Source organism: Anopheles bellator, chromosome 1 (genome assembly GCF_943735745.2).
Source record: "Anopheles bellator chromosome 1, idAnoBellAS_SP24_06.2, whole genome shotgun sequence".
Lineage (NCBI taxonomy): Eukaryota > Metazoa > Arthropoda > Insecta > Diptera > Culicidae > Anopheles > Anopheles bellator.
Window position 1 is genome coordinate 8,329,436 of NC_071285.1, and position 24,822 is coordinate 8,354,257.

The following is a 24,822-nucleotide window of genomic DNA, read 5'->3' on the forward strand; positions in this document are numbered from 1 at the left end:
GGGAACTGGAAAGCAATTCCGCGGTAGCAGCATGTACTGCCATTCAAAGCAAGACGTCGCGATAGCCCTCTGTGCTGACTCTGCTACATTTGGGTGCAATCATTAACAACCCCCGAAACTCGGTATCGTTGATCGTCTACAACGATTCGCTTATCGAAAGTTTACAACAATCAAGTTGTAGCGCGTAACTGCGATAATGGGGGCTGCCGGTAGCCCAGCTGATAATGATCTCGCGTAGGTGCGGGGACATTGTTAAGACCCTGGGGCTAGAACCGCGCCATTGTCAGTAAACGGTTGAGTGTGACTCCGACAAGGTAGCAGCGAAAGACGGCACCTCGGCATGTTTGCCTACATCGCACTCGTGGCCACCCTGGTCGGGTTGGCCCATTGCCGTAAGTGCACCCCTGGCCCGTCTTCGTAGAACCACCTGCTCAAGGTCGCTTTGTCCGCAGAATGTAGCGTCAACATCCGGACGAACCTGAACGCACTGGAACCGCTGTTCCTGCGCAACAACCAGCTGTGGGCTCCGTCGGGACCAGCCCTCCAGTGGAACGGTGGCGAATCCACGCTGATCGCTTGTCCAGGCAACACGATCACGAACAGTAAGTGCGGTAGTCAACAGCCTGACCATGTCTTCATAGTGACGGTGTTGTTGTTCCGCAGCCGGCACGGAGACGGCCACGATTCAGTGTGTCTCGGGCACGACGTTCAGTCTGGGAGGGTCCAACGTGGACATTGCCAACGTGGCATGCTCAGCTCGCTCGACGGGCCATCACCAGAACACCGGGCAGAGCTGCGGTGGTTCCGGCACTCTACTCAACCTAGGGTTCCAGGTTCCCAACGCGGGCTTTGTGACGTACATCCAGTCGTGCTATAACATGCAGGCGGCCTCGGTAATCTACACCCGCCACGTCATTCCCGGTGAAGCCATTAACCGTAGGTATCTTGGCTGAGGTCTGTAACCCTTGATATCTCGACATGAGTCTTCCGTTTCCGCAGACGCTATCCAGGAGTCGTATCGGCCATCGTTCAAGGTGGCCGGAGCTGCATCGCACGTGTCGCCAGCCACTTCCTATACTACCGCCCAGCAGGCCATTCGTCTGGCGAACATTCTGGGGTCTCAGGCACAGGCGGACCGCTACATCACCAGTAGCTCGTACATGTCCCGAGGACACCTGGCTCCGGATGCGGACGGTATCTTCCGGCCGTGGCAGTGGGCTACCTATTTCTACGTCAACGTGGCCCCTCAGTGGCAGGCAACGAACGGTGGCAACTGGTTGGTGGTCGAGAACGCGGCCCGTACCGTGTCCGGCCGGTTGGCGGAGGATGTGCTGATCTTCAACGGTGCCCACGACATTCTGACGCTAACGCACACGAATGGACAGCAGGTTCCGATCACGCTGGAAGACGGTGGCATTCAGGTGCCCAAGTGGTACTGGAAGATTATCAAATCACCCCGCACCGACGCGGCCATCGCCTTGATCAACAACAACGATCCGTTCCGAACGAGCATCTCGGCCGGGGAAATGCTGTGCCAGGATGTGTGCGCCCAGTACGGGTGGAGTAACGCGAACTACGGAAACTTTGCCCGCGGATACACCTATTGCTGCACGGTGGCGGCCCTACGCAGTGCCATTCCGACTATCCCGGCGGAAGCCTCCGCGGCCAACGTTCTGCACTACTAGCTGGTGATTGGCGAGATGGTTCCAGAATTGGCAGTGAATGGATGAAGACGACGAGTGTTGGGATAAGAGCCGATTGGGTCCTTATCGTAATCGTGCTTCGTCAGCTACATTGCCAGGGGGGCTACGAGGCTGTTTTTGGGTATGCTACAGTTAATCTAATCAGTGATATAAAATCCAGTTATAAATTGGGCCAAAAACCAACTTCTTTCCTTGAATTCATCGTTGGATTAATCCCCTACGTAGATGGACGACTTGAGCGGCACTAGAACTGGGGTAGGTTCACACGCGCCGCACGTGGTTCTAGATGCTGTAATCGAAAGGAAATGCATTTCTCCGTCGATCCCTCTCTTATGAATGGATAATGATCTCGTGCCGCTGACGTTGGCTTTAGTAAACAAAAGGTTGTAGTCATAACAGCTGAAGACCTTTCCGCGGTGTTTGCCAGCTCTCGGTTTATCCAGGTGATATCGGACTCGGGCCGGGCCTATTATAAGAACAATGCGGCAGAGCTATGCTAGGCTTAGTAGACGATAGACAGTGATCTAGGAGTGTTAACGCTGGACGTAAGGAACAGCAATGATGTATGCCTACGTCGCGCTTGTAACCACCCTGTTCGGGCTGGCCCATGGAAGTAAGTTTTCGTCCCTAGCTTAGCGTCGGAGCTGAAGGTACGTTTTGTTCGTAGGATGCAGCGTCAATATCCGGACGAATCTGAACGCACAGGAGCCACTATTTTTGCGCTCCAATAAGGAACTGTGGTACCCCTTCGGAGCAGCCCTTCAATGGAATGTTGGCGAGTCGACATGGATTGCTTGTCCGGGCAACACGATTGTGAATAGTAAGTGCGAGAGTCGGTGAATCCCTTCCAGAGGCCATAAAAGTGTTATTGTTTCGTAGCCGGTACAGCAATCGCCATGATCCAGTGTGTTTCGGGCACAAAGTTCAAGCTGGGGGGCAAAATTGTGGACATTGCCTCCGTATCCTGTTCAACACGTTCGACGGGACAGGTAGTGAAAACGAGCTTAAGCTGTGCCGGTTCCGGTACTCTGTTCAACATTGGATTCAGGATACCAAGCGTTGGATTTGTGACGTACATTCAGTCTTGCTACAACCTGCGGACAGCCTCAGTGATCTACACACGACACGTGATCCCTGGTGCCGCCATTAATTGTGGGTATCTTCCTGCGGTTTGCAATCCTTGAAAGCTCTACATGATTCTTCCATTGTACAGACGCCATCCAAGAGTCCTATCGGCCATCGTTCAAGTCGACCGGAACCGCTCGGCAGGTCAAACCAGCATCATCATACACCACCGCCCAGCAGGCCATACGTTTCGCACAACTACTGGGGTCTCAGACACAAGCAAACCGCTACATCAACAGCAGATCGTTCTTGTCCCGAGGACACCTGGCTCCGGACGCGGACGGTGTTTTCCGGCAGTGGCAGTGGGCTACCTACTTCTACGTCAATGTGGCCCCTCAGTGGCAGGCAACGAACGCTGGCAACTGGCTGACGGTGGAGAACGCCGCCCGTACGGTGGCCGCTCGGTTGGCAGAGGATGTGCTGATCTTCAGCGGTGTCCACGATGTTCTGACGCTACCGCACGCCAAGGGGTATCGGGTACCGATCACGCTGGAAGCCGGTGGTATTCAGGTGCCCAAGTGGTACTGGAAGATTATCAAATCACCACGAACAAATGCAGCCATCGCTTTGATCACCAACAACGATCCATTCCGAACGAGCATCTCGACCGCGGAAATGCTTTGCCAGGATGTTTGCGCTCAGTATGGGTGGAACAACGGGAACTATAGAAACTTTGCCCGAGGATACACCTATTGCTGCACGGTGGCGGACCTACGCAAAGCTATTCCCACTATTCCGGCGGAAGCTGCTGCTGCCAGTGTTCTACAGTACCACGCGGTGAGAAGGTTTTAAAGATCATTCGTTTGGAACGAAAATTAAAAAGATACAATGGGCAACATCGTTCGAAATTCGATTATTTGCTTATCACTATGTGGCGATTCTTTTCCATCACCACGCTGTTCTTCAACTATCAGTTTTATCGTTCGAAATTTCAAAATGTTCAGAAGCGTTGCACTTGAAAATTTTCAAGCGATCGGTTTGAGCGCCCTCTACATCTGAGCAATGGAAGCAATAGAAATTAATACAATTTTTCTCCAGTAGATGGCACTTTTCACGCACAAAATTTCAAAATAAATCAGTTAAAAAGTTAAATTTTAAAAAACTATTTCAAATTTGCGTTTTTCTTTAACCTATCTATGTAAGGAATCTATCTATGCAATAATAACATTTAATAAGTAATAAAATATTTATATCGGAAAATGGAAAACGAAGGAATCTACATCTTATTGCACTTTTTACTTAACCATCTAACTACAGGTTTAACATCTTATTACGCTAGGTTTCCTCGAACGATTCTGCTTACGGAGAGAACGCTGTATACTCTTTTCACAAAGTTTACAAATTAAAACCTCTAAATTAAATGTTTCTAATCGGTCCCAGTTTTTCGATTCATCTTTAAGTTTAATCTTTCCCGGTTGTAGATCCTGTGCAGAAACCGTGTCGATGCCGCGGTAATACCAGAACTATTAAAAGAATCCACAAGTTTTGAATGATCAAAAAGTGACGTTGCGTCAGTTAGCTGACATTGTAAAGATAACAAAAGAACATGTTGGCTTCAGAACATTTGACCATGGGAAAGCTAAAAAATGCTAAAAGATAAGAAATTTCCCTTGAATTGAGAGATTCTTTCGGAAACGGAGGACTATTTTGAGGCAAAAGATAAATAGTTCTACAAAAGAGATATTAAAAAATGTTTGAGGAGTGCTGAAAGCATTGTGTGGATCTTGAAGGAGATTACTTACGAAGCCAATTTAGAACAAAAAACAACACGTTTTCTGTCTTAGGCTCGGGACTTTCCAGCCCATGTGTTAACTCGTCGTACGATGCCACTCACGCGCACGGATGAATGAAATTTTCACCCGTCAGAGCGAGAAGGCACGAGATTGAGCGCCCAGCGCGAGGTTCATGCGGTTGCTAGTGCGATTGCACGGCGATTGTGTTTTCCGTTGCTCAATTGGTTAGTTGTATTTGTTCATTCGAACCGTTCGGTTCTAAAAATTGTATGCTAAACAGGTGGTGAGTAAGGTGCGTGATTGTGGGCGCGTGATCGTGAAAACAATATGTTCAAATAAAAGTTCATTGTGACCGGCGTTGAGTCGCGAACGAAATGCACAAAACCACGTGTCACTTGCGTGTTTCCGGGATCGTGGCGTAGATTCTGCGCCATGCCGACGATCGGTGCTTCGATCGGTGATCGAAGTTTAATCTGTTTATGATAAAAAGTAGTTCCGAATCTGAATCGCGTGTTTTCATCGCACCGCCAATTAAGTGGATTAAGCGCTCCCACCACATGTTGCCGGTCTGATCCGCGAAGTGACGAAAGTGACCAAATTATGATGATTTTAAAATTAGAATTCCCGCATATGCTGACCGACATTGGGCCGGTGGGCCGGGCACCTTCCGTAGACGATGCGACGCGGCGCAGATGATCGCGCAGTCGGCAAAGGGCATCACCAGAGTTTCGTAAAATTCTTGGTTCTTGGGCCGTGGCTTCGGAAGACGAGTCCGGCTCAACGCACATCTTTCTACTGGCCCCGCCGCTAAATATACTGGCTTTTTGTGGTTTTCCTCCCTGCCTCCCACGAGAGACGCACACGCTCCTTCGTCGTCGCGCGTCTCATTTTCATATCACAAAAGTGCATCGGTGATTTTCAAGAGACCGCGCTGCATATTTTAGCTGCTCCCCTTGGCCGGTAAATGTTGGACGAATCTTGACCGTGTTTTCCCCGCACACACGAGCCGTCCTCTTCCCGCTTTATATCCGGGGCCACAGCAAACTTGGCAACTTGGCACCGTCAAATGAGAGAAAGAAAAACTCTTTTGCATCATTCCTGCGGTTGACCCCTTTTCGGTGGGTTTTGAATGTGGTAGCCAAAGGGGTAAAAGAAAAAGGTGCCTCCCTTTGAGGGGCAGATTTTCGTCACATTCGTCTGTGATTAGACCTTTGAGTCATTGGTGGACATTGTGGCGGGCAAAGCGACCAACTGTCAGTTTGAAGCAAAAATGTCTCTGTTTGTGGTGAAATTGGTGACCAAAAATTGGCAATCATTGCGCGCTGTGTGGGTGTACGAGTGCAACGTGCTGTAATGTGTTTGTTTCGCTAGTTTCGTTCAAGGATCAAGTGATCGATCGATCGTGTCGAATGTGTCGCAAGTGAAGTGATTTACTACGCAGCGTGGTCTCGTGTCGCCGCTCCGTCAAAGTTTACGCCGCCGACGTCCGACCAGATAGTTTGTGCGCCAGTTCCACTAACGACGTCGGAGATTAATTGGTGCTTCCTGGGGCGCCCGAAAAAAGGACATTCCACCGCCGTAAACCAACGACATGGCCATGCAGCGAAGCCGCAGTGGGGCGGTGCCCCTCGCACTGCTGCTGATCGTGGTGATGCTGGGAACGATGGTTGAGTGTAAGTATTGACCCCACATGATCGGTGGGTGGCAGATCGCCCGAGGCAGAAGACACTCCGTAATTGCGCCGGGGCTATTAATTTGCCCCAATTTCAGCGTCGACCGGCCCGGGTAATTTGCTCCAAACCGGGTCTATTCATTGGGGCGCCGGTTGAGTCATTTACCACGCATCGTGCTAACGGGCGCTTCGTTTAAATCCCCCGTATGAAAATCATTTCAAGCCAGTGAGCCACCCACTGGAAATGATTTATTCATTCTACCTTCCAAATTACTAATTGTACCGCGTTCCATGAAGTGCCCGGGCCTGGTGCGGTTTTTTGAAGCGCTGTTTTGAGCGTCATGTGATAAAACATCACCTTCCGCATCGCCTCCCGTCCGATCCTGTAATGCCTTTTATGCTCTCTCTCTCTATATGGCACCGAGCCGAGTACTTGCTTACGGAAGAACTCGGGCTCTAATTAGATTATGCTTTCTGATTTATGATCCCATCCCGTGTGTGTGCGCGCGCCTTGAGTGTGCTCTCGGGGCCCTAACGGAGGCTCCCTCCGTTGGATGGAATGCATTAGCCCTTCAAGCCTTCGAGCCGTGCTGGAGTAGTGCCTCCAAAAGTGCCTCCTCGCGAGAACGAAAACGAAAGTGAACGACGCCCCAAACCCGGTGCTTTAAACAGCGCAGGAATGAAGGCAAGGAGTCGGTGTTCTTCAAAATGCATTGCGTTATGAAAGACGCTCGTGAGACGCGCGCGCGTGTGATTAAACACAAACTCCGAGGCCTGGTAAACAATGCGGCTCAATTGTAGCACGCTCGGGCTGTTTGCCGACTGACGCGAGACGCGAGCTCCAACAACGGAAAGACGTCGGCGCCGCGCGCTCTGGCAACGAAACAATTTCAACACTTTTCCCCGGACGTGGCCGGCCGGCAGCGGTGCGTGATATGATAATCGCAATCCGTGACGCAATCGCAGGTGTTTGTTTTTCATTTGACAGCGCGGTGACAGCACGCTTAGCAGAAAAAAATACAATGGCGGAAAGAAGTACAATCCAAGCACACGTGGCGTTTTGACAGCAGATGAGGGCGCCTGGTGGTTCTTGGTCGTAGTAGCCTACGCGGCAGACACGTTTTTCGCCGGTTGGCGATTTGTTTACTTTTAATAAACGTCACAAGTCGTGGAGCATTTCCAAAGAATTTTGCTCACGAAAATTGGAAGTTAGTTACAATTACATCATCACGCTGTTCCATTCCCGAGCATTCATCGCTATCGGTGTGTTGTGGCCAACGTGCCAACATGGGATTTAGTTTGCCTATCGCGATGTTTTCGTGTGGAGATTTTGTTTAACCATTTCGAAACCACGAACGGTGCGCTTAAGCGGCCCACAATTGCCCAACTTCAGCAAGAGCTCCAATTAGTTAGCGCCAACGGCCACCACCAACCAACCTGCCCCGAGCACGTGGTCCCGAGTGGGCCAGAAGTATGCGTGTGCGGGGACTATATTTATAGAACGCGGCCACTTGTACAGGTGTGCTCCGAGGGACGATACTTGTCCGCTGGTCCCGCGTGGCCCCTCCATCTAACGCTAACGAGCAGACTCCGGACGAGCAGCTTATCAGCACGCCTGGCCCGGTAAGGGTCGAGAGTCGAGATTTCGAGAGGAGCCACACAAACAACGGTTGATAATTATCTTAATGCTTATCAGACCTCCACGCTATGCTGGGTCTGGGCGCTGGTTCTCGAGTACCTTACATTGTAGGTCCACCCGTGTATGAGGTAACCTATAAAAATGCCGTTACACTCCGTGGCGGGCAGGCGCGTATAAAGACGTTTACTGACACGTCCGCACGGTCGTCCCAGTCCCGGTCTCGCGTTTGTACAAATAATTAAAGAATGCGTGGCTCGCGAGCGTGCTTCCGAAAAGTGGGTTCTCAAGAACGCACGACGGCCATATTTCGGCCGAAGAGCCCTCACCGCTACCACAACTTCACTCCTCCTGGGACCGTGAATCGTTATCAAACTTCATAATGGATATCCAAGTACTTACGGCGGACGCCGCAGGAGTTGCCGGAGACGTAACGGCAACAAGAACGAACCGGCGGCCCTAAAGGCCTGTAATTCGGTTTTCTTTTGCTCCTTTTGCACCGGCTCAAGGAGGCGGCCACGCTGATCCACCCGCGGCGGTGATCCAGTGTCCTGCCTGATGGACCGTTTTATGGGCTCGGCTTTTTCCGCTGTCGACGTCCTCGTCGTCGTCCTTGTTGGTGCTGTTGCGGTAGGCTGCTGTTTGCCAATCGAAACTTTATCTCCCGCTCGGGCGTCCGGTGGGACCTCTTGCTTGCTTGCTTGCTTCCTTGCTGGCTGGTCTGGTCTGGTCCTTTTGGCGCGCTCCTGATCGGATCGTGAAAGCTTTGCTCGAGCACGATTTAAGGTCACACACCGGTGCACGAAGGACCGACGAACCAGGAAGGCGAAGCGGAAGGAGTGTTTTAGTGAATTTTTGGGCCTCGTTTGCCTTTAACCCGTGCTCCCCTGCTCGGTTTGGGGATTGTTTGTGGGGTTAACTTGTAACTCGACCACCGGAACCGGAACAGGAAGTAAGTGATTTGAACGTGGGTCGGGCGCGTCCCAGCGGAATGCAAATGGATGGGCATGGGTGGGTCTCATCATGAGAAGAGCATTTTTATTGCCTTTTTTTTTGGCTTCCCCAAAGTTGCGTAATATTTTTAAAGTATTTTTGTTTTAAATATGGACCCCAGAAGTGATACAAAATGGGTAAAAACAAGCAAGACTCTGTCGAAAGCGTTTGTGGTCCGTTATACTGTTCTCGCCATAAATTTAGAGTGAAAAATTGGCCCCAGAAAGATTAGTTCGTCGAAAGTCTTCCCTGCTTAGAAGTAGGGAGCAGCAGCGAAAACCCTCAAGTTGGGTCGGTTCGGTTGGAATTTTAAGAGCAGATCATGAGAAGTTCTCGTGGCCACGAGAAATGGTCTACGCGAAACCATTTGCCATTTTTGCCCGGCATCATATCATATTGTAATCATAATGTGCTGGTGTCAGGCTTTTTTTGTGGCCGTGCGCCCCCGTTAAGATCGCTAGGCCCCTGGCAAGTGTGGCTGCCGGCCGTTTTTTCATTTGCACCGACATAAATCATGGAAATGGGAATGTTACGGTGCGGCACAAAAAATGGCAACCGGCGTTGGGAGAGCGCGCGCTCAACGACAGCTCTCTCTGGAACTCGTCGTCCCGGCGGGGCGATCTAATCCCGCATCCTAATGAAACCGCTTGGGCCACTTGTGGTGTGGAATTTTGCAGATCACGCAAAACCATATGCTCGGCGATCGCGATCGTGCGTGCAGAAGGAACCCACCATTCCACCATTCGTGTCTTCTTATTTCTGGTCACTTCGCGCTGCTTTTTTAACGCCCATCATATTGAAGTCATCCCGACATTAACCATACACGATCCCGGGGATGGCGGTCCGGCCATAAATTGTAGCCATGCCGCTTCCGGAATCCGCAGCCGGCTTAGAAAGTGTGCTTCTGGAGAGTCGCCGGCTTCTGCTCTCAATAACGCATTTTAATTATTTCCATCACGAGTACGTAGTAGAAATTGGAAGTCCACGATTTCTTTGTTGCGGATCACCGAGGACACCTTCCCGAGTCATTCACGAGATCAAGTATTAAAATCTCAAATTAACATTTTAATTAAGAGTCCCGGATTCGGGATAACCGTCCGGTGGCCTTCACCGTTCACGACAAGTCAATTTTATATCAAACAGGTTCAGCCCAGTCGGCCGAAAGAGCCGAAAATCGGTACAAGCTGCTTAATGGATCCGTTTTTAGTTTCGTTGTTTTTTGCGTAACACGAGAAAGGTAGCGAACCCGGTGGACCTGTACGGCCGGATTAACAAGGTTAACCCGCGCACACGGTCACGGACAGGACAGCGTGCGCTCGCGGACTTCCTAAATGAAGCGTTGGATCTTTTTAATTAAATTCCAATTAGCTCGCCCAGGCCGCCGCATCATGTGGGGCAAGACTCCGGAGCTCCGCTTGGCCGAGAGCCTGAAGCCGGAGTGGCCGAAGAAAAGGTAGCCCAAAAAGCATCCACCCCGTGTGTGTCTGTGTTGGGTTCTGGCTTCCTTACCTTCTGGTTCCGGGCGTTCCATTATGTAATCGCTTTATTTTTTACGAGCCCCGGTATCGTAGCCCCGGTTTTGGGATTCGCTTTTGCTGTGCACTCTCCACGCTCCCTCGGAACTGCTCCAGGACCCCCGTTTCAGACCGCGAACTTCGCCGTGTTCCGTTCCGGGGAGCTAACTCTTGCCGCGCAAGCCAGACTCTATATCTCGCTTCGATTACCGGGCCGTGCAGGGCTGTCGGTTCAACTTTTGAGTTCTAGTACCACCACGGGACGGCCATAACCTTAACAAAAAAAAAAAAATCGTTGCCACGGTGCGCTGCTTATCGCGAGAAAACATTTCGTTGCGCCCGCGTCCCCGTGTGTTTTATATTCGGAACTAATTATTCTCCGACCCGACCCGGCGGCCAGGTCCGGAGCATTAGCTTGCCAGGGGGGGAGGATGTTGCATGAGGCTGTTGCAGCAGCAGCCGGGTGCAGCATTGTTTGGGCGGAATATATTTTTAAACCGAAGAGTTATGAAACATGGGCCAGAGTTATCTCAATTAGACCGACCGGGCGAGCCGCCCTGGCTAATGGCTAATGAATCGAGCTGCTTCTCTTAAACGGTTCAGCCGACGACGACGACGACGATTAGAGTGATCGCCATAATTGAACCGAACTGAGCAAGGGGAGCAAGATCAAGTCTTGTAACAAGAGGTCTGTTGGTCTGTCGTGAACCAGTTGCGTCACTCTCGGCTACAAGGGATTAGTGACAATTCGGTCAAGTGTCGTGAATGGGATGCGAAGTCTGACGACGACACCTGGACCGGTCAGGCCACGACCAGGCGCTGCAATTAGACTGTCCGAACTGTTTGCCTTGTCTCTTGAGTTTCTTGAGTGCTCTTCGGGCGAAGGCCGCTGGTGGCCATTGTTTCCATCACTCTCCTATCTTCGTTTCGGTGCTCCTTATCCGATTGCTTTCTTCGTGACCGCGATTCCAGGGCACACGTGTTACGATAAAACTATGATTTATAAGTCTGTGGTAGCGACGGCCACCAAGCGAGGGGAGACAAGCCTCCGAGGGCGGTGTGTAGACAGAAACCCTTCAGCACCCTTTCAGACGCAGTGAAAGCCGCACGACTGCAGTGGCTGGGTCCCGTATATAAAGTAATTGAAAGTTAATTTCTATTTTATTGGTGAAATACATTAAATAAATTAATGTACCGCAGGCGTCGAAGGAGAGTCCCTGTCGTCCCGGCGCGCCTCGGTGATATCGGTGTATGTGACGCAACCCGGGTTTCATGGTGGTCGTCGTTGAAGCGTCGTCGGGGTCCAAGTCTGTAGTGGTTCACACTCCCCGAGCCCCATGTTTACGCGTTTCGGAGAGTCTGAGGAATTGATTCCGTTGATTGAGGTTAGGTTCGGGCCGGGAAATTGACGGTTCAATTTGTTTTGCCGTAACACGACCGATACGACGGCGGCGTTTTCGAGAGTCCGATTTCGCTGGAATGCCCGTCGTCGGGTGAATCGGGGAATTCACTGGCTGGCGACGCACTTTAACGGTTGGCACGGCTTTAAATTCGAAACTAATCACTTAACACCCAATGGCCTTAATGGCCGCATGCGGGCATTAATCCAATTGATACCGCCATCAGGCGGCTGCACCCGGTTCGTTGCCTGGTGCCGTCCTGGCGGGCCACCTGTATTTGCATTGCATTAGCATATTGAGTGCATCAAAATACGGCCGGGCTTTTGTGCTGGGTGGCCCATTAACCGGGCGACTTCCCGCCGCTGGTGGCGAAGTACATTAAGGCCATCGGAGAGCCATTCAATCAGCAGCAATCAATTAACGGGAAGCGTGTTTATGAGCGATTGCCGTTGAGTTTTCCCGGCCACATAAGATGATTGAATTTCAATTATGATTAGTTTCCACTTCTGGTTGCTGGCGCGACCGAACCGTTCGAGAAAAGTTAAACGGGCCGAGGCGGAAAAGCGGTGCCATTTCCCTCTCTCGAAACGAACGAAATTCGCTACAATGAAACGGGAACTCCCTCTGTGTGCACACACTCTCGCCGGCACAAAGGTAATAAGACCACCTCCCCCCCCGAGAGCATAAAAAACGGTGGTGCCACAACATACTCGCTCGCTGGTCCAACCACCACCAAAAACGACATTGTTCCATTGTTCATACCGCTCTCGGCGCCTCTTGGTCGATGCCGCAGCCCTCGGCAGCGGCTCGGAAGGTGGTTGAAACATTCAAACAATGTTAAAGTGATGTTCGTTCGGGAGCCCCAGGTAAATGGCGGAAAACTCTCTCGATTCTCCGAGGAATGGGCGGGATGGGATTAAAAATGTACTAGCAGGGGGCCCCACGCCACGGTGGGCCACGCGCCAAGCCAAAAGCCAATCAATGTTTCATCCCTCGACGGGGAATGAAATGGCCCCGGCTGGCGCATTGTTGGCTCACCCCAAGCAGTGCCAATATTAACTTTTATGTTTATATAATAAACAGGGCCTGGGTGGCTGAAAAATGAGGCCAATTTATGTTGGCCTGCTTCCGGGGTTTCGGGCGTGTGAGTTATTGAAACATAAAAGTAAATGTTTCACTCATTACGCACGGCGTGATGTGATTCAGTTGATGATGCCGCAATGATGATGATCGATTGACGCCTAATGATTGTGTGACTTCACAATCCGTCAAAACCGCGCCGTGTGAGTGTATTAAACCAGGATTAACAGAACGTTGGGTGGGTTGCTCCGTAATCCGGTTGCTAGAAAAACAACTCCAACCCAAACTCAGGAACATCGCCGTTCTTATGCTCGCCTCGCTCCGTTTGATGGTGCATCCGAACGAACCAACCCAAGCGAAGCAAATTCCAACCGAGCTTCTCTTTGATTTCGAACGTACGTACGACATTCGATTGAAGTCTGCTGGTGTAACAACTACTCCGGGCCACCCATTCCCTGTTATCTTTCACTTCCTGTGCCTACGATAACACCGTAGCGAGCTGAACGGTGGTGAACTATCGAACAACTATATTTTGTGTTGCAACCAAGCTAACCCCCGAGCTCATCGAGTTCTCACTGGATAAACAACAATCGTCGTGACGCGCACACACTCCACCGCACTGTGGTGTATGTGCCGGTGGGGTCTTTATCCCAAGGTTGTGCCCGAAGGAACATATGCTGTTGGAGGTGGCATCGGAAACGGGTATGGCCTCCGGACGGGAGTAGTGAAATTTGAATTCAATTAAACATGATCAACAAGATTATTGATTATTATTCAACCGTTCAGCCGACGATGATGGTTGCCTGGCTGGCTGGCCTCTCTAGCCGTCTAACGATGGTGGTCCCAGCCCCAGTAGCTGTGTTGCCGTGTTCGAAAGTTCTCGGCTCATTCGTTTCAAGTAGCCCCGGGCCCGGACCGGGAAGAAAATCGAAATGGAGACCAATCTGGATCTCTGGTCGCCCTGACGTCGGTCGTAAAATAGTGTTTATCTTTCTAATGAATAAATCGAACGACGATGACGCAATCGGTTATCCGTCTTATCAGCGATAAATCGATATTTATGGGAGCACCGGGAGCTTCGTTGATAATGGGCACTATCGGGTTCGGAAAACTTTGTCCTGAACTACCGTGGCGGGAGCTTTTAAGGTGGAATGTAAAATTGAGATGTATCGCCGGATATTATGATTGAATCGAGTTTCAAAGTGTGGCTTGTTTCCAGATCGTCTTGAGAAATTTAAATTTACTTCACTTTATATACATTTAATTAACTTGTTAAAAAGGTTTGATGAAGCCATCGGAACGATAGCTCTTTGTATTTCGAGCGTACGATTAGTGATTGATTGGAATGGAGTCTGATGTGGCACGTATTTACGGACCAGCAATTTATTTAGATTTTCCACAATTTTCAGCACTAAACTAAACATAAACTCAGCGTCCGGACGAGCAGTGGACCAAGTTTATAGTGTACCTATAAACTTGCTGCATATTTTCTCTCTCGTTTCGCATAAACCGAAACGATCGGTGCACGATGATAGGACGCACACATTCTTTATGGCCATTCTAATCACATCGACACAATAAAACCACATCCCTCAGAAAGCTGGGGACCCAGCACCGCAGATGGGTCGGTAGCACATAAATATTGCGCCACACAGCAGTGTTGCAGGCGAGCACCGGGAGCAATTCCCGCATAAAAGACATTCCCACCAAAGGGACCCCGGAAAGCCGAGAAACTGCTCGGTCGGAACGCAACGACAACGATCCGAAAGTCGGATCAATTTCCAATGGCTTTCCGATGTCGGAGAACGTGTCGATGCACCGCATCCGAATGGTGCAACATTATGCGGCCCCTGCCCTGCTTCCCCCCCACTGGCCTGGTAGTAACATCGGCTACCTCGACACGATCGATACGCTAGTTCATTTTCCGGCTGTGCTGGATTTTTCTTCCCTTCACCGTGCTCTCGGTCAGCGTGAGTCACCGCCATCATCGCCCCCGAATGCTGCTACTGGCCACCCGAGAACTATAAATATTTAAGACGCACACACCCGATTCGATCAGTGACGGAAGGTGATCCGGTGATCGTCGGGGAAAAACTGGGACACAACACGAATGCGTGTCTTCGGGCTGTTCGGGGTTGCCACCCAGGGGAGAGCCACATGTGCGCCGTGCAGTTGGAAAACTTCAGGACCGAAAGCAAAAAAAAAAATGCGGGAAAAGATGGATATTTTAGAATGATCGTTTGCCATTTTCAACGGAAAACCAGATGTTTCGGGCTTTTTTATTTGGCTGTTTTTCTGCCCCTTTTTTATGACATTTTTCCTATTTATCTGACCGAATTCAGGTTTCATTCGCAGTGTTTCATGCTACGATGCAACCACCTTGTTCGAGAACCCCGAAACCTTCGAATCCCAAAAAATAATGCTTCCCGTTCGAAAATGGGGAAACTTTGCCGGTTAGACCGATTCTCGGGTTTGGTGGTTAACAATCATGGCCATCGGCCGAACCAGCCGTTGTCGTTATGAAAACCCAAACCCATCGGCATGCACCCACCTAGACACTCTAATATTCATGCCGGCTTCTGACAAACCCGAACTGGGCGAAGGCTTCGGGCGGGATTTTCAACTATCATTTGAATAATACCCCATCCTGGATAATCCTCGTCGGCTGGGCTGGGCCATTCTAATACACTTCACAGGATCCCGGGACGTCGAAGGTCTTATCGCTGCCGTCGGATCTTTTCGCACCGATGGCCACCCGGGCCTGTGGTGGCTCCATTCCTCACTACTGACCACCCGGTAGTTAGTGCCACCGCGCAGTTGGTGCAATTGCGGCCGAAAAAGTGGCTGCCATATCCTGTTTAGTGGCACCGTGTCCGGATGGGATAATTGCTTTCGATACGGACCAAACGGAGATGGTCGGTGCTGCCGTCAGAGCACTGGGCCCCTCTATTGCTCGGTGAACGGGAGTCCTGCAAAGGATCCCGTCCCGTACGGCTAATAGACTTCAAAGGGGACAAACGAAGGCGAGAGAGAGAATGAGAGAGTGAGAGAGTGCGCTGGACGAACAAAGCGCACGACGGTTAAAAGGATTGTCTGCCAAACACATACACCGGTGGAGAGGGTCGTTTTTCTTGTCACTGTTATCCTTTGTGGTGCCGGATCGGGGCCGGCCGGATACTTTGCGCCGCACCCCGCTCCCACCCCAACACACTCTAAGCTCTTCGCCAGATCGCTTCCGAACTTGCTACGAAAATTACCAATTCAAATTCACACCATCCGGAAAGCGGTTCCCAGTGTTCCTGTGGCTGTGTGTTTGTGTGTCGGGCAAGTGCTCTGGTCTCATTTGCCGTCCTTTCTTGCGGCCCCGTCACCCACGGCAGGCTGCTTCCATCGCCGACACTAGAGCACCGGAAGTAAGCATTAACCTCCTCCTTATGCTGCTTGACGATGTGAATTTGTCTGAAAAATACTCACACAATGGCCATAGCAGGATGAGGGAACCCGGGGAAGTTCGTAGCTCCTCCGAGCAGCCGACCCCCCAGGTCGATTCTGGGGATCAAGGTTCGGGTGAGTGTAGTTTTGGAACTTTTGGTGTTTGACGCTCTGTGTCAGATTTCTTGTGCTTTCCCCGACTTCCCCGTACATCGGCGCGAAAAACTAGTTAACCTGCCCGAAAGGACGAAAACCTCATCATGCCGGGCGCGAGAAAAAAAAACATAACGGCCACAACGAGTGCTCGAGCGGTAACGTGCGCCCGTCCGCCGGATGTATCGAAGTTTTGTCGATCATCCTGCGGCTAGAGGCGAACGAAACGAAACTGTTCCGTGCTGACCCGAGACTCGGGAGTACGGCAGTTGGCATGGGTTGCCTCGCGGGCAAAGCATCACCGATTCGCACGTAAAGGATATCAATAAAATAACGAAGAATTGCGATGAAGAGATCCTCATGATGGTGATGCGCGGGGACACGGCCAAGACACAGGCGGCACACAAGTGGAAACCACTAACAAGGCGTCGGTTGAAAATTATCCATAAAAATGGAGCTCTACAAACAGGGCACAAACCGACGCCTGCGGCAGGATCGTTTCGAGGACCGAGCGAGCAACGCAGACAACGATGGCGACCCCGGACCGGAAGCTGGCGGTGTCGTTGAATAAAATTGGCGCCAACCGTCTGAAGCCCGGGTCGCCCCAGGTCCTTCCCCCTGCTCGGCGAAGCGGACTCTATGAACTCCGCCCGCCACCCCAGGCACAGGATCCGACCGAAGAAAGACATCATTCTTCACCCCGAACCCGGGCGTCGGCTGCATTTCGAGCTCGGGCTGTGAGACTAGGAGTAAGACATCGTCCACCCGACAAACATGACGCCACGCAGATAATGGGAAAAGTGTGGAAAACTATCTAGTTTTTCCCGCGTTTCTTTTTCCGTTGTTCGATGCTCTGGGGGAAAAAAACAACGGGGACCGACCTCGGAACCAGCAGCAAGTTCCCAGCCAGCAAGTGGTGTGTGAAATTGGTTCAATGGGCAATCGGGATAGTAATCCACCGTTGGTGGAGCGTCAATAATTGGCGCACGCTTCAATCGATCGCTTTACATCAGAAAAGCGCGCGATTGACATGCAAAAAACATACGTAAAATTATTGAAAAGTTTGATCGAACTGACAGTAAGGTGGGCCATTAAATATTAAATGGAATGGCGATGCTCCCAAACCCAGGAGCTCGTTGGATCCAAGCAAACGTCGACGACTTACTAGATTATTTAGAATGTCAAAGTGACAGCTACATCGGAAGTGGATAGTGGGGCGCCTCGGGCTGGTAGTAGAATTTATTTGGCCACTCGGGAAGCGATTAGAACATCGTCCCGGGCACAGACAGAAAAAGTAGCGAGTATCGCGAGATGTCTTCAGTGACAGGTCCGGAGTTTGGAAACGAAAAAAAAACAAGCCAGAGTAAAGTCAAAGTACAGCACTACAGGATTATGCTTTTATCGCCCGAACTCGGTGAAGTGTAAAGAGCACGGGTACTATTGTTTGTCTCGCCCCATCCACACGATCTGGGGAGCGAATGGAACTGTGTCAATCGAAGCAATGGGATCCCATTAGCCTGACGCGCCGAGCTGGAGTCGGGGACGAATCGATTGGGAAGATTGTTCGCAAGACATCCTGACAACACGACCCCGGCGTCCCCCGGCGTAGCGTCAAGAAGTTGACGGAAGTTGCCTTCCTTTTGCTATAGCCTTGGATTCCCTGGACGCGTGGCACTTTTCCAGCACACGGGAGCACGAAACAAGGACAGTAATGGACCGCTCAGCAGCACGGGTAATGAGGTTAGGGACGCAGCGTAAACATTGGATGGCGCCCAGTACACATTGTTGCATCATCGAAGTGGGCTCTGCCTCGCGACGACGGTCGCTATCCGGTGAATGGAGAAAATTCCATTTAACGCATCGGTTGATTTGTGCATCGCTGTGCAGAGGGCACAGCAACCCACAGGACAGGACCCCAACTGCAATGGCTCGGAGCTCGAAAGGCACAGAAAGAGAGGAGCAGCGAAAAGCGATTTCCTTTTCCCATTTTCCTTTCTACCATCGATTCGGCATTCGGCATCATTCCGTGGCTCGCGTGCAGCGCAGCACCAGTTTTGTTGCCAGTTTTGATTTGCGGAACAGAAAAAGGCCAGGAACAGCGAAAAAATGATTCATCTTTCCGAGGACCGAAAAGCTGAATCGGAAAATGAGCGCGATGCAATTTGTTGTGCTTCCGCTTTTTGCTGACTCCGCGCACTTTGCAGATGCATCTCCGCGGACGGGAGGATGCCTTCAACAACCGGCCATGGAGCAATTCTAGCGCCAAAAAATATGAATCTTTTGAGTGAAGTTTGTTTCAGGTTCGGACAGCACAGTGTGGTTGGAAAGTTTCGAGCTCGAAGCTCGAACGAACACTGATAGCCGTTTAAACTTTATTTCGTGACAAATGGTAACTAATTTTTATTCATCTTCTGCGTTAAGGTACCAAGGTCCCTAAAATTGAGAAACAGCTTCGATCACGGAACAGACTTAGCGCACTGTACTAAGCGCCAGATAAAAGGATTTGAGGCCAGATAGAATCGTTTGTAGAATCGCTTTTCTATCATCCATTCTTTTTGTGGCCGTGAGAACAGGATATTAACAAAAGAACAACTCCAAACTCAATGTGCAGGAGTTAATTAAAAAAATAAATAACGCTGCCAGATTATAAGTGGCATAACGCAGTGTGGCGGGAAGCAAAAAAGGGATCTCCAGGGGGTTCCGATTCAACGAGATACCTTCCGAGTTTCTGGGAAGGGTTGACCAATGTTTCAGACCTGCCCAGCCGCCCTTCCGTGTCCCGGTCTGGCACACGGTCACGACGACAAAGATACGCATTAAATCATGATAAACGGAGCCCCTGGGAAGGCCACGGCTCGAAAAGCAAAACTTTGCGTGAAAGTTGCGAAACGCCAAAACAACCCCAGAATTCCCTGGTGCGTAACGTGCGCTTCGTTTCGCTTTTTCGCCTTAACGGCGAACACGGCGAAAGAGTTCAAACTCTCCTGGAAGAAACCAGAAAGAAAAAAAAACAAAACACCGGAGAATTCTTAGTTAATTCGATCCGTTTTTGTCATGTTTATCGGCGCACGGATCCTAGACGACGGAACGGGATAAACGCCCGTCGGCCAACACCAACCGAAGACGTATAACCCATTTCCCATCGAGAGTTTCGTTCGTGGCTGGGTAAACCTGCTTTTTTTCTTTCGCTTTCTCACCAAGCGGAAGTCTCGGCGGAGCTGCGGAGTGCGGTTTGGCGGTGGAGATGGGAGTTCGCAGGACACCGGAGTGATAGAGTTTCGATTTCAAATCGCACGCAAGGAAAAACAGCGAGCCCAGGGCACGCAAACTCCACCCGGAGTGTTGGCCGGGTTTCGCAAGGCGCAGAACATCTTGTAATTTGAGCCACACCGCCGTGGGATGGTCTCTTCCGTTGCGAAGCGGGAAGGTTGGATAATCCCGGCATCTCGGGATGGCCGCGAGGCACACATCAGGTCACGTTGGAGAGAAAGAGGAACGGGAACGGGCATCGGAACTGAAACAGAGTGGTGCAGCCCGGTGAAACCTCATCCAACTCCTTCGGGCGGTGGCAGCGGCGAGCGAGCGAAAAAAAGAAGATGAATCTCCGGGATCCTCTCACGATCCGTCAATGCAATTAGAAGAAAGTGTGAAAGATTCGATCGAATCCCGGCGACGGTCCGGACGAATCGGAGCTCCCGGGTCCCGGGGCTATGTGTTTGTAACACGGTCTTCGATTCCGAGTACCGAGCGACGAAAGATACGCGTCGAATCTTTGGTGGGCACCTCGGCAATCGAGCTGCCGTTCGCACGATTTACCACCCTGAAGTGGTACCATCGGAATTGGATAAGTTTTTTCACTGGCAGAGGTTGAGCAAACAATTGTTTTACTGTGGCAGAGAGTAGCTTTCCCAGATTTTGATAGGAAAAACAGATCGGAGGGCTATTAGATTCCATTCTAGAGGGTCGAGATAAATCACGCTAGAAAGTTTTGGTAATTTTCATAACTTTTTAACAGTCCGCCGAATTGGGTGTTCGATTTTTGGACAACATATTTGGTTATTATTAATAATCAATTGTAATTTAATTTAAAAGAGGGCTTTAGAACAACTTTCTTTAAGACGCGAGATCAATTACGCAATCTAGCATCTCGATTCGATGCAAAGTAGTGGAAATGAAAATGATTAGTCGAACACGGAACGCACTCTGCAGTCGGCTCATGATCGACCGATCGGATCGGAGTTAAATGAAACCTTTATCCCCGTTTCATAATCGTTCCCACCGCGCATCTGCTGAGATCCCGTTGAGCCTTTTGCATCATCCGGCCCGCTTACGGGCTGGCATAAATTAAATCTTATCTTGACCCACATTCTGATGCTTATTTTTATTCCGTTTCGCCCCTTCTAGGTACGTATCCTGGTGCCACTTCTTCAATTCGCTTTCCGAACCCGGAGAGGAGCCGGGCGTCTTAATCATAACACAAATTCACCGTAGCCGAACCAACAGCAACACATCATCTCACCATCATCGGCATCATCGTCGGCCGATCGGCCGATCGTGTCGATTCAGCAGCATTCAGCTGCAAAAGTCCATTTACGAGGCCCCCTTGATGAACTTCCCCGGCACAGTGGTTCCGGAAAAGCCGGCCGGTTACGAAATCGGCATCGGAAAATCGTCGACTGTGCGGACCCTCGGCCGGACGGAACCGAAACGTCGGAATGTCCACCACCGGGACGCATCCATTAATAGCGGGCGAGCAAGCTGCAGTGTTTTTGCTGGTCGTTTTCGGTTTTTCACACTCCCGTTGCCCCAGATGTGGCCGGTGAGTTTTTCTCCGGTGGCTATGTTTACGTTCGACGTGGGAATAGTTTTTCTCCGACGGGCCCCAGAGAACGAACGGTACCATCCCGGGCACCGATTTGTTTGTTTGTACACATGTTTCGAGCTAATCTCGCCCCCTCACCGGAGAATCGGAGTTCGGAGCCATCTGTATACATTACACGGCACGGGCTAAAAGTCCGCACGACGACGACGATGACGGCGACGACGATGAGGACGATCGTTGTGATGATAAAACCATCAATCCATCAGCGCCCACCGGGAAGTTTAATATTTTGGCTCGTGGGGTTTTATTCGAAAATTACCTAATCGATCGATCGGCCGATCGGGGTTTGGTGGCGATGAAAGGTGATCAAATATACAAATCGCGGCCCAACATTTGAAAGCGGGAGGCGCACCCCCGGACAGCATCCTCATCATCCTTATGGTCCGCCGTCGGGAACATTGCTTTGCCGATTTCTTGGAACGGGACGGGCGAGAAAACGATTTGCTAATGCTTTGTGCCACGGCACGGCACGGCCTAATAAGAAACCGAGCTCTGCGGACTTTCTCGGGATTAAACTTTTCGTGGTACCGACCGAAAGTTGTGGCATTAGCGAGAATTGGAAGCCCCGGCCGCCACGGGCTCCGTTATTTTATATTGATTTGTTGGATTCAATCGTATCTATCGCCGATTCGGGCCGGGTATTTCAGAGATCTTAGACGCTCTGAAGGGTTTTTTTCTAAAACCGGGTTCGGGGATTTAATTTTTGGGGCCTCGGGACACCGCATTCCAGTTCATTTGGGGCGCGCGATGATTCGATTTTTGCGGGGGGCGAAAGTTTAACTTAATAAGAAGTATCTGTGACCGAGGGGTTCTTATTTGCCAAGATCGCTTTTCGGCCGAAAGTTTTAATGAGTCGTTGGCGCAATGGCACACGGCCGCAAACTTCGTAATCTGTATTGGAGTATGTTTTTCGGGTAGTGTCCCTCGTAGTGGGGACGACCAAATGAAGTGCCACCGAGCATTAAGTTTCAAATTAAATTGATTGCAAACCCTCGCGAATCAGTGTTAAAATTGCGAGCAGAGAAAGTTCGCCGGAAAAATAAGAAGCTTTTAGGAAAATTAAATTAAAATAATTGCTACACCATGTACGGGGCGCGCGGGACGCGATTCAGAGGGCGAAAGTTGCTTTTCGTCCTTCCCCATTAACCGACCCAGTGTATTATTAAAGTCAATTATAAAGCATAAAATTATTTAAACATGAAACGATTACACGGCAGCCCACCAAATTGGGCGCGCCGGGGACCCGATCAGAACTTCGACTTTCGCCCCGAAATGATTGGCGCGAAATGTGCCGGCGATCGATAATTTTGATCGGTTACCACCACCTAATGGAGCATAGCGCTCACGGGCCCGGGTCCGGTTATGTGGCCGGTGTCTGTGTCGCCCGCGCATTCCACATAGACCGGTAAATTTCGAGCCATCGAACCGTGTCCCGTCGTAGCGGAAAACCGGTTCCCGAGCGCAAGAAGGATGAGAAAATAACACCGGGAAAATAAGGCAGCGCTGGGAACCGGTTGTGGTGCGGAAACGATCCCCGGACCCATTCATGGGTACCATATCGCGCGCCACCTTATCATACAGCGAATTCGACCGCCCGAAGGCAAGTCCGGGAGTTGATTCGTAGTCTCCTTTTTTCTTCCCTGGCGTAATACTTCGCGAATTTGAAGCAATTCCCGAACCGGAGCACCTGAACCCGCCGTTTCACACGCCACGCTTGGTGCTGCAAGTGAAAGCACTAATCGTTGTCAGCAAATCTGAGTTTCAACGAAAACAACAAGGAATCGGCACACAAAACGAGTGAGAAAAGCTTCAAGCCCAATGCCAAGGTTAGGCGCGGATTCGCCGCGGATCGAATTACTGTCAACTCGGCGCCCAACAACACCTGCCGGGCATCCTGGCCGAATACTGGGAACGCAACATATAAACCGGTCCGGGTGTGTGCGTTTTATGATTTTGTTTCCCTTTTTCACACCTCCAAGTCCGTGAGTGTGCCGGTTGTTTTCTACGCGAGTGGTTTTCATTTTATATTGTTGTCTTCCTGTCAAATTGTCAGCCACACACAAAACACGGTCCGTTCCTCGCAGGTTATATCCTTTGGTCCGTGGACTCGCGGTTGGAAGACACAAAAGAGGAACCACAAAACGGAGTGCTGTAAGAGCCGGGATAGGAACAGCAAATCGGTTCACGTCAATAAACGTGATGCCACTCGGTGAAAGGACGATCGGTGAACACAACGCAGGGCAACATAATTTATGCATGATTCACACAGAATGTGTATGTTGCAGAGGAGTAGGATTAAAAATTAAACAAGAAAGGCAGGTCAATTGTCGCTGCGGCACCGTGTAAACGGTTGGAATGAGGGTCCGCAACCTACATATCCTGTTCTGCCAGCTCCTTGTTTCTCGGGCAATGCGACATTGAAAACAGCCCAAGTCCCCACAAGTCGCTTCCGTCGGCCGGGACAGGCCGACGGGTTTGTTGTTGAAAACGAAACGGTTTATCGCCGTTTTGCGTTATCTATTTTTACTCCCTTACCGTCGGATCGAGGAATGCCTGTCACAGGTGAAGCGGACCACGGAACGCCGGGGTCCTGGTTAGAGAATGTTTCCAATGATCGGGGCGCCGGGCGTGAGTAACGGCGGGGACCGTTTATTGCTCACGAATTCCTCGAACGGTGCGAGGGTGATGCTGATGTGGCAAGCCGGTTGACGGCTGGCCTGGCGGGGCTGGCGTCAGCAACAGGAGGCCGGTGAGCATAAGTTTTTGTTTATGCCTCTCTCTAATGCGCAGCGTCGCCGAAGAGAAAACACATAAAACGAGCGACGAAGTTTTGACGGACACATGGGCCAAGGGGGTCTTAGAATGGGCGACAAAATTCCGGCAATAATCTAGGATTTTATTGAGCAAAAAGTTTGGATCTTTAAACTAGGATTCCGATACCCGTTATTGGACAACATAAAGTTGATTAACGTTGGAAACCCTGCTTAAAGTAGCGAAATGGGAAAGGCAAAACTTGACTACCTCGAGACAAGATGTGAAAGAATCGAACCCTAATTATGTGCCAACAATTAACACCCACTGAGCCAGCGGCCAGCGGGTGCCGGAGGACCCGCCCTCGCTTAAGTGGTGGCCAGCAAACGTCGAAACACGTTTTGTGTCCCATACCTGGAGCGCCACCACGACGCTTTCTTTCGCGTAAATTTATTCAAATCATCCGGACCCCTCACCGGAATTAGCTTCGAACAAAATATTATTAATAATTCATAAACATTCAGCACTCGAGAGTCGATACCACGGCCGTGGCCATCGTTAATGGCAGAATGATAAATCGGTCACACTGTAGAATGCGAACCGGAATCATTTTTCAAACTCTTGCCACCGGACCACGGCCAGACACGCGGCAGGCCACAAATTGAAACAGGTTAGTTCCTCCTTGAAGAGGGCCACCGAAATTCCGGCAATTATTTTACGGGGCCACCAGTTCCACTAAGGCACACGG

The 24,822-nt window shown here is 50.6% G+C and overlaps 3 protein-coding genes across 3 annotated transcripts in view; all 3 read left to right on the top strand.

Moving 5' to 3' along the window:
• The first annotated feature begins 292 nt into the window (after positions 1 to 292).
• LOC131206100 (uncharacterized) lies at positions 293 to 1,838 on the top strand. Its single transcript, XM_058198495.1, has 4 exons — positions 293 to 392; positions 453 to 602; positions 664 to 936; positions 1,000 to 1,838. Exons 1-4 carry the CDS (start codon positions 341 to 343, stop codon positions 1,683 to 1,685), a joined length of 1,161 nt encoding a protein of 386 aa, XP_058054478.1. The 5' UTR covers positions 293 to 340; the 3' UTR covers positions 1,686 to 1,838.
• A 761-nt stretch (positions 1,839 to 2,599) lies between these two features.
• LOC131216554 (uncharacterized) lies at positions 2,600 to 4,091 on the top strand. Its single transcript, XM_058211073.1, has 3 exons — positions 2,600 to 2,855; positions 2,917 to 3,605; positions 4,086 to 4,091. Exons 1-3 carry the CDS (start codon positions 2,600 to 2,602, stop codon positions 4,089 to 4,091), a joined length of 951 nt encoding a protein of 316 aa, XP_058067056.1.
• A 2,061-nt stretch (positions 4,092 to 6,152) lies between these two features.
• Positions 6,153 to 24,822, top strand: part of LOC131216588 (igLON family member 5) — a 68,963-nt gene continuing 50,293 nt past the window's right edge. The window contains exon 1 of the mRNA XM_058211122.1: positions 6,153 to 6,234. Coding sequence (XP_058067105.1) covers positions 6,153 to 6,234 — 82 coding nt within the window. The remainder of the gene's footprint in view (positions 6,235 to 24,822) is intronic.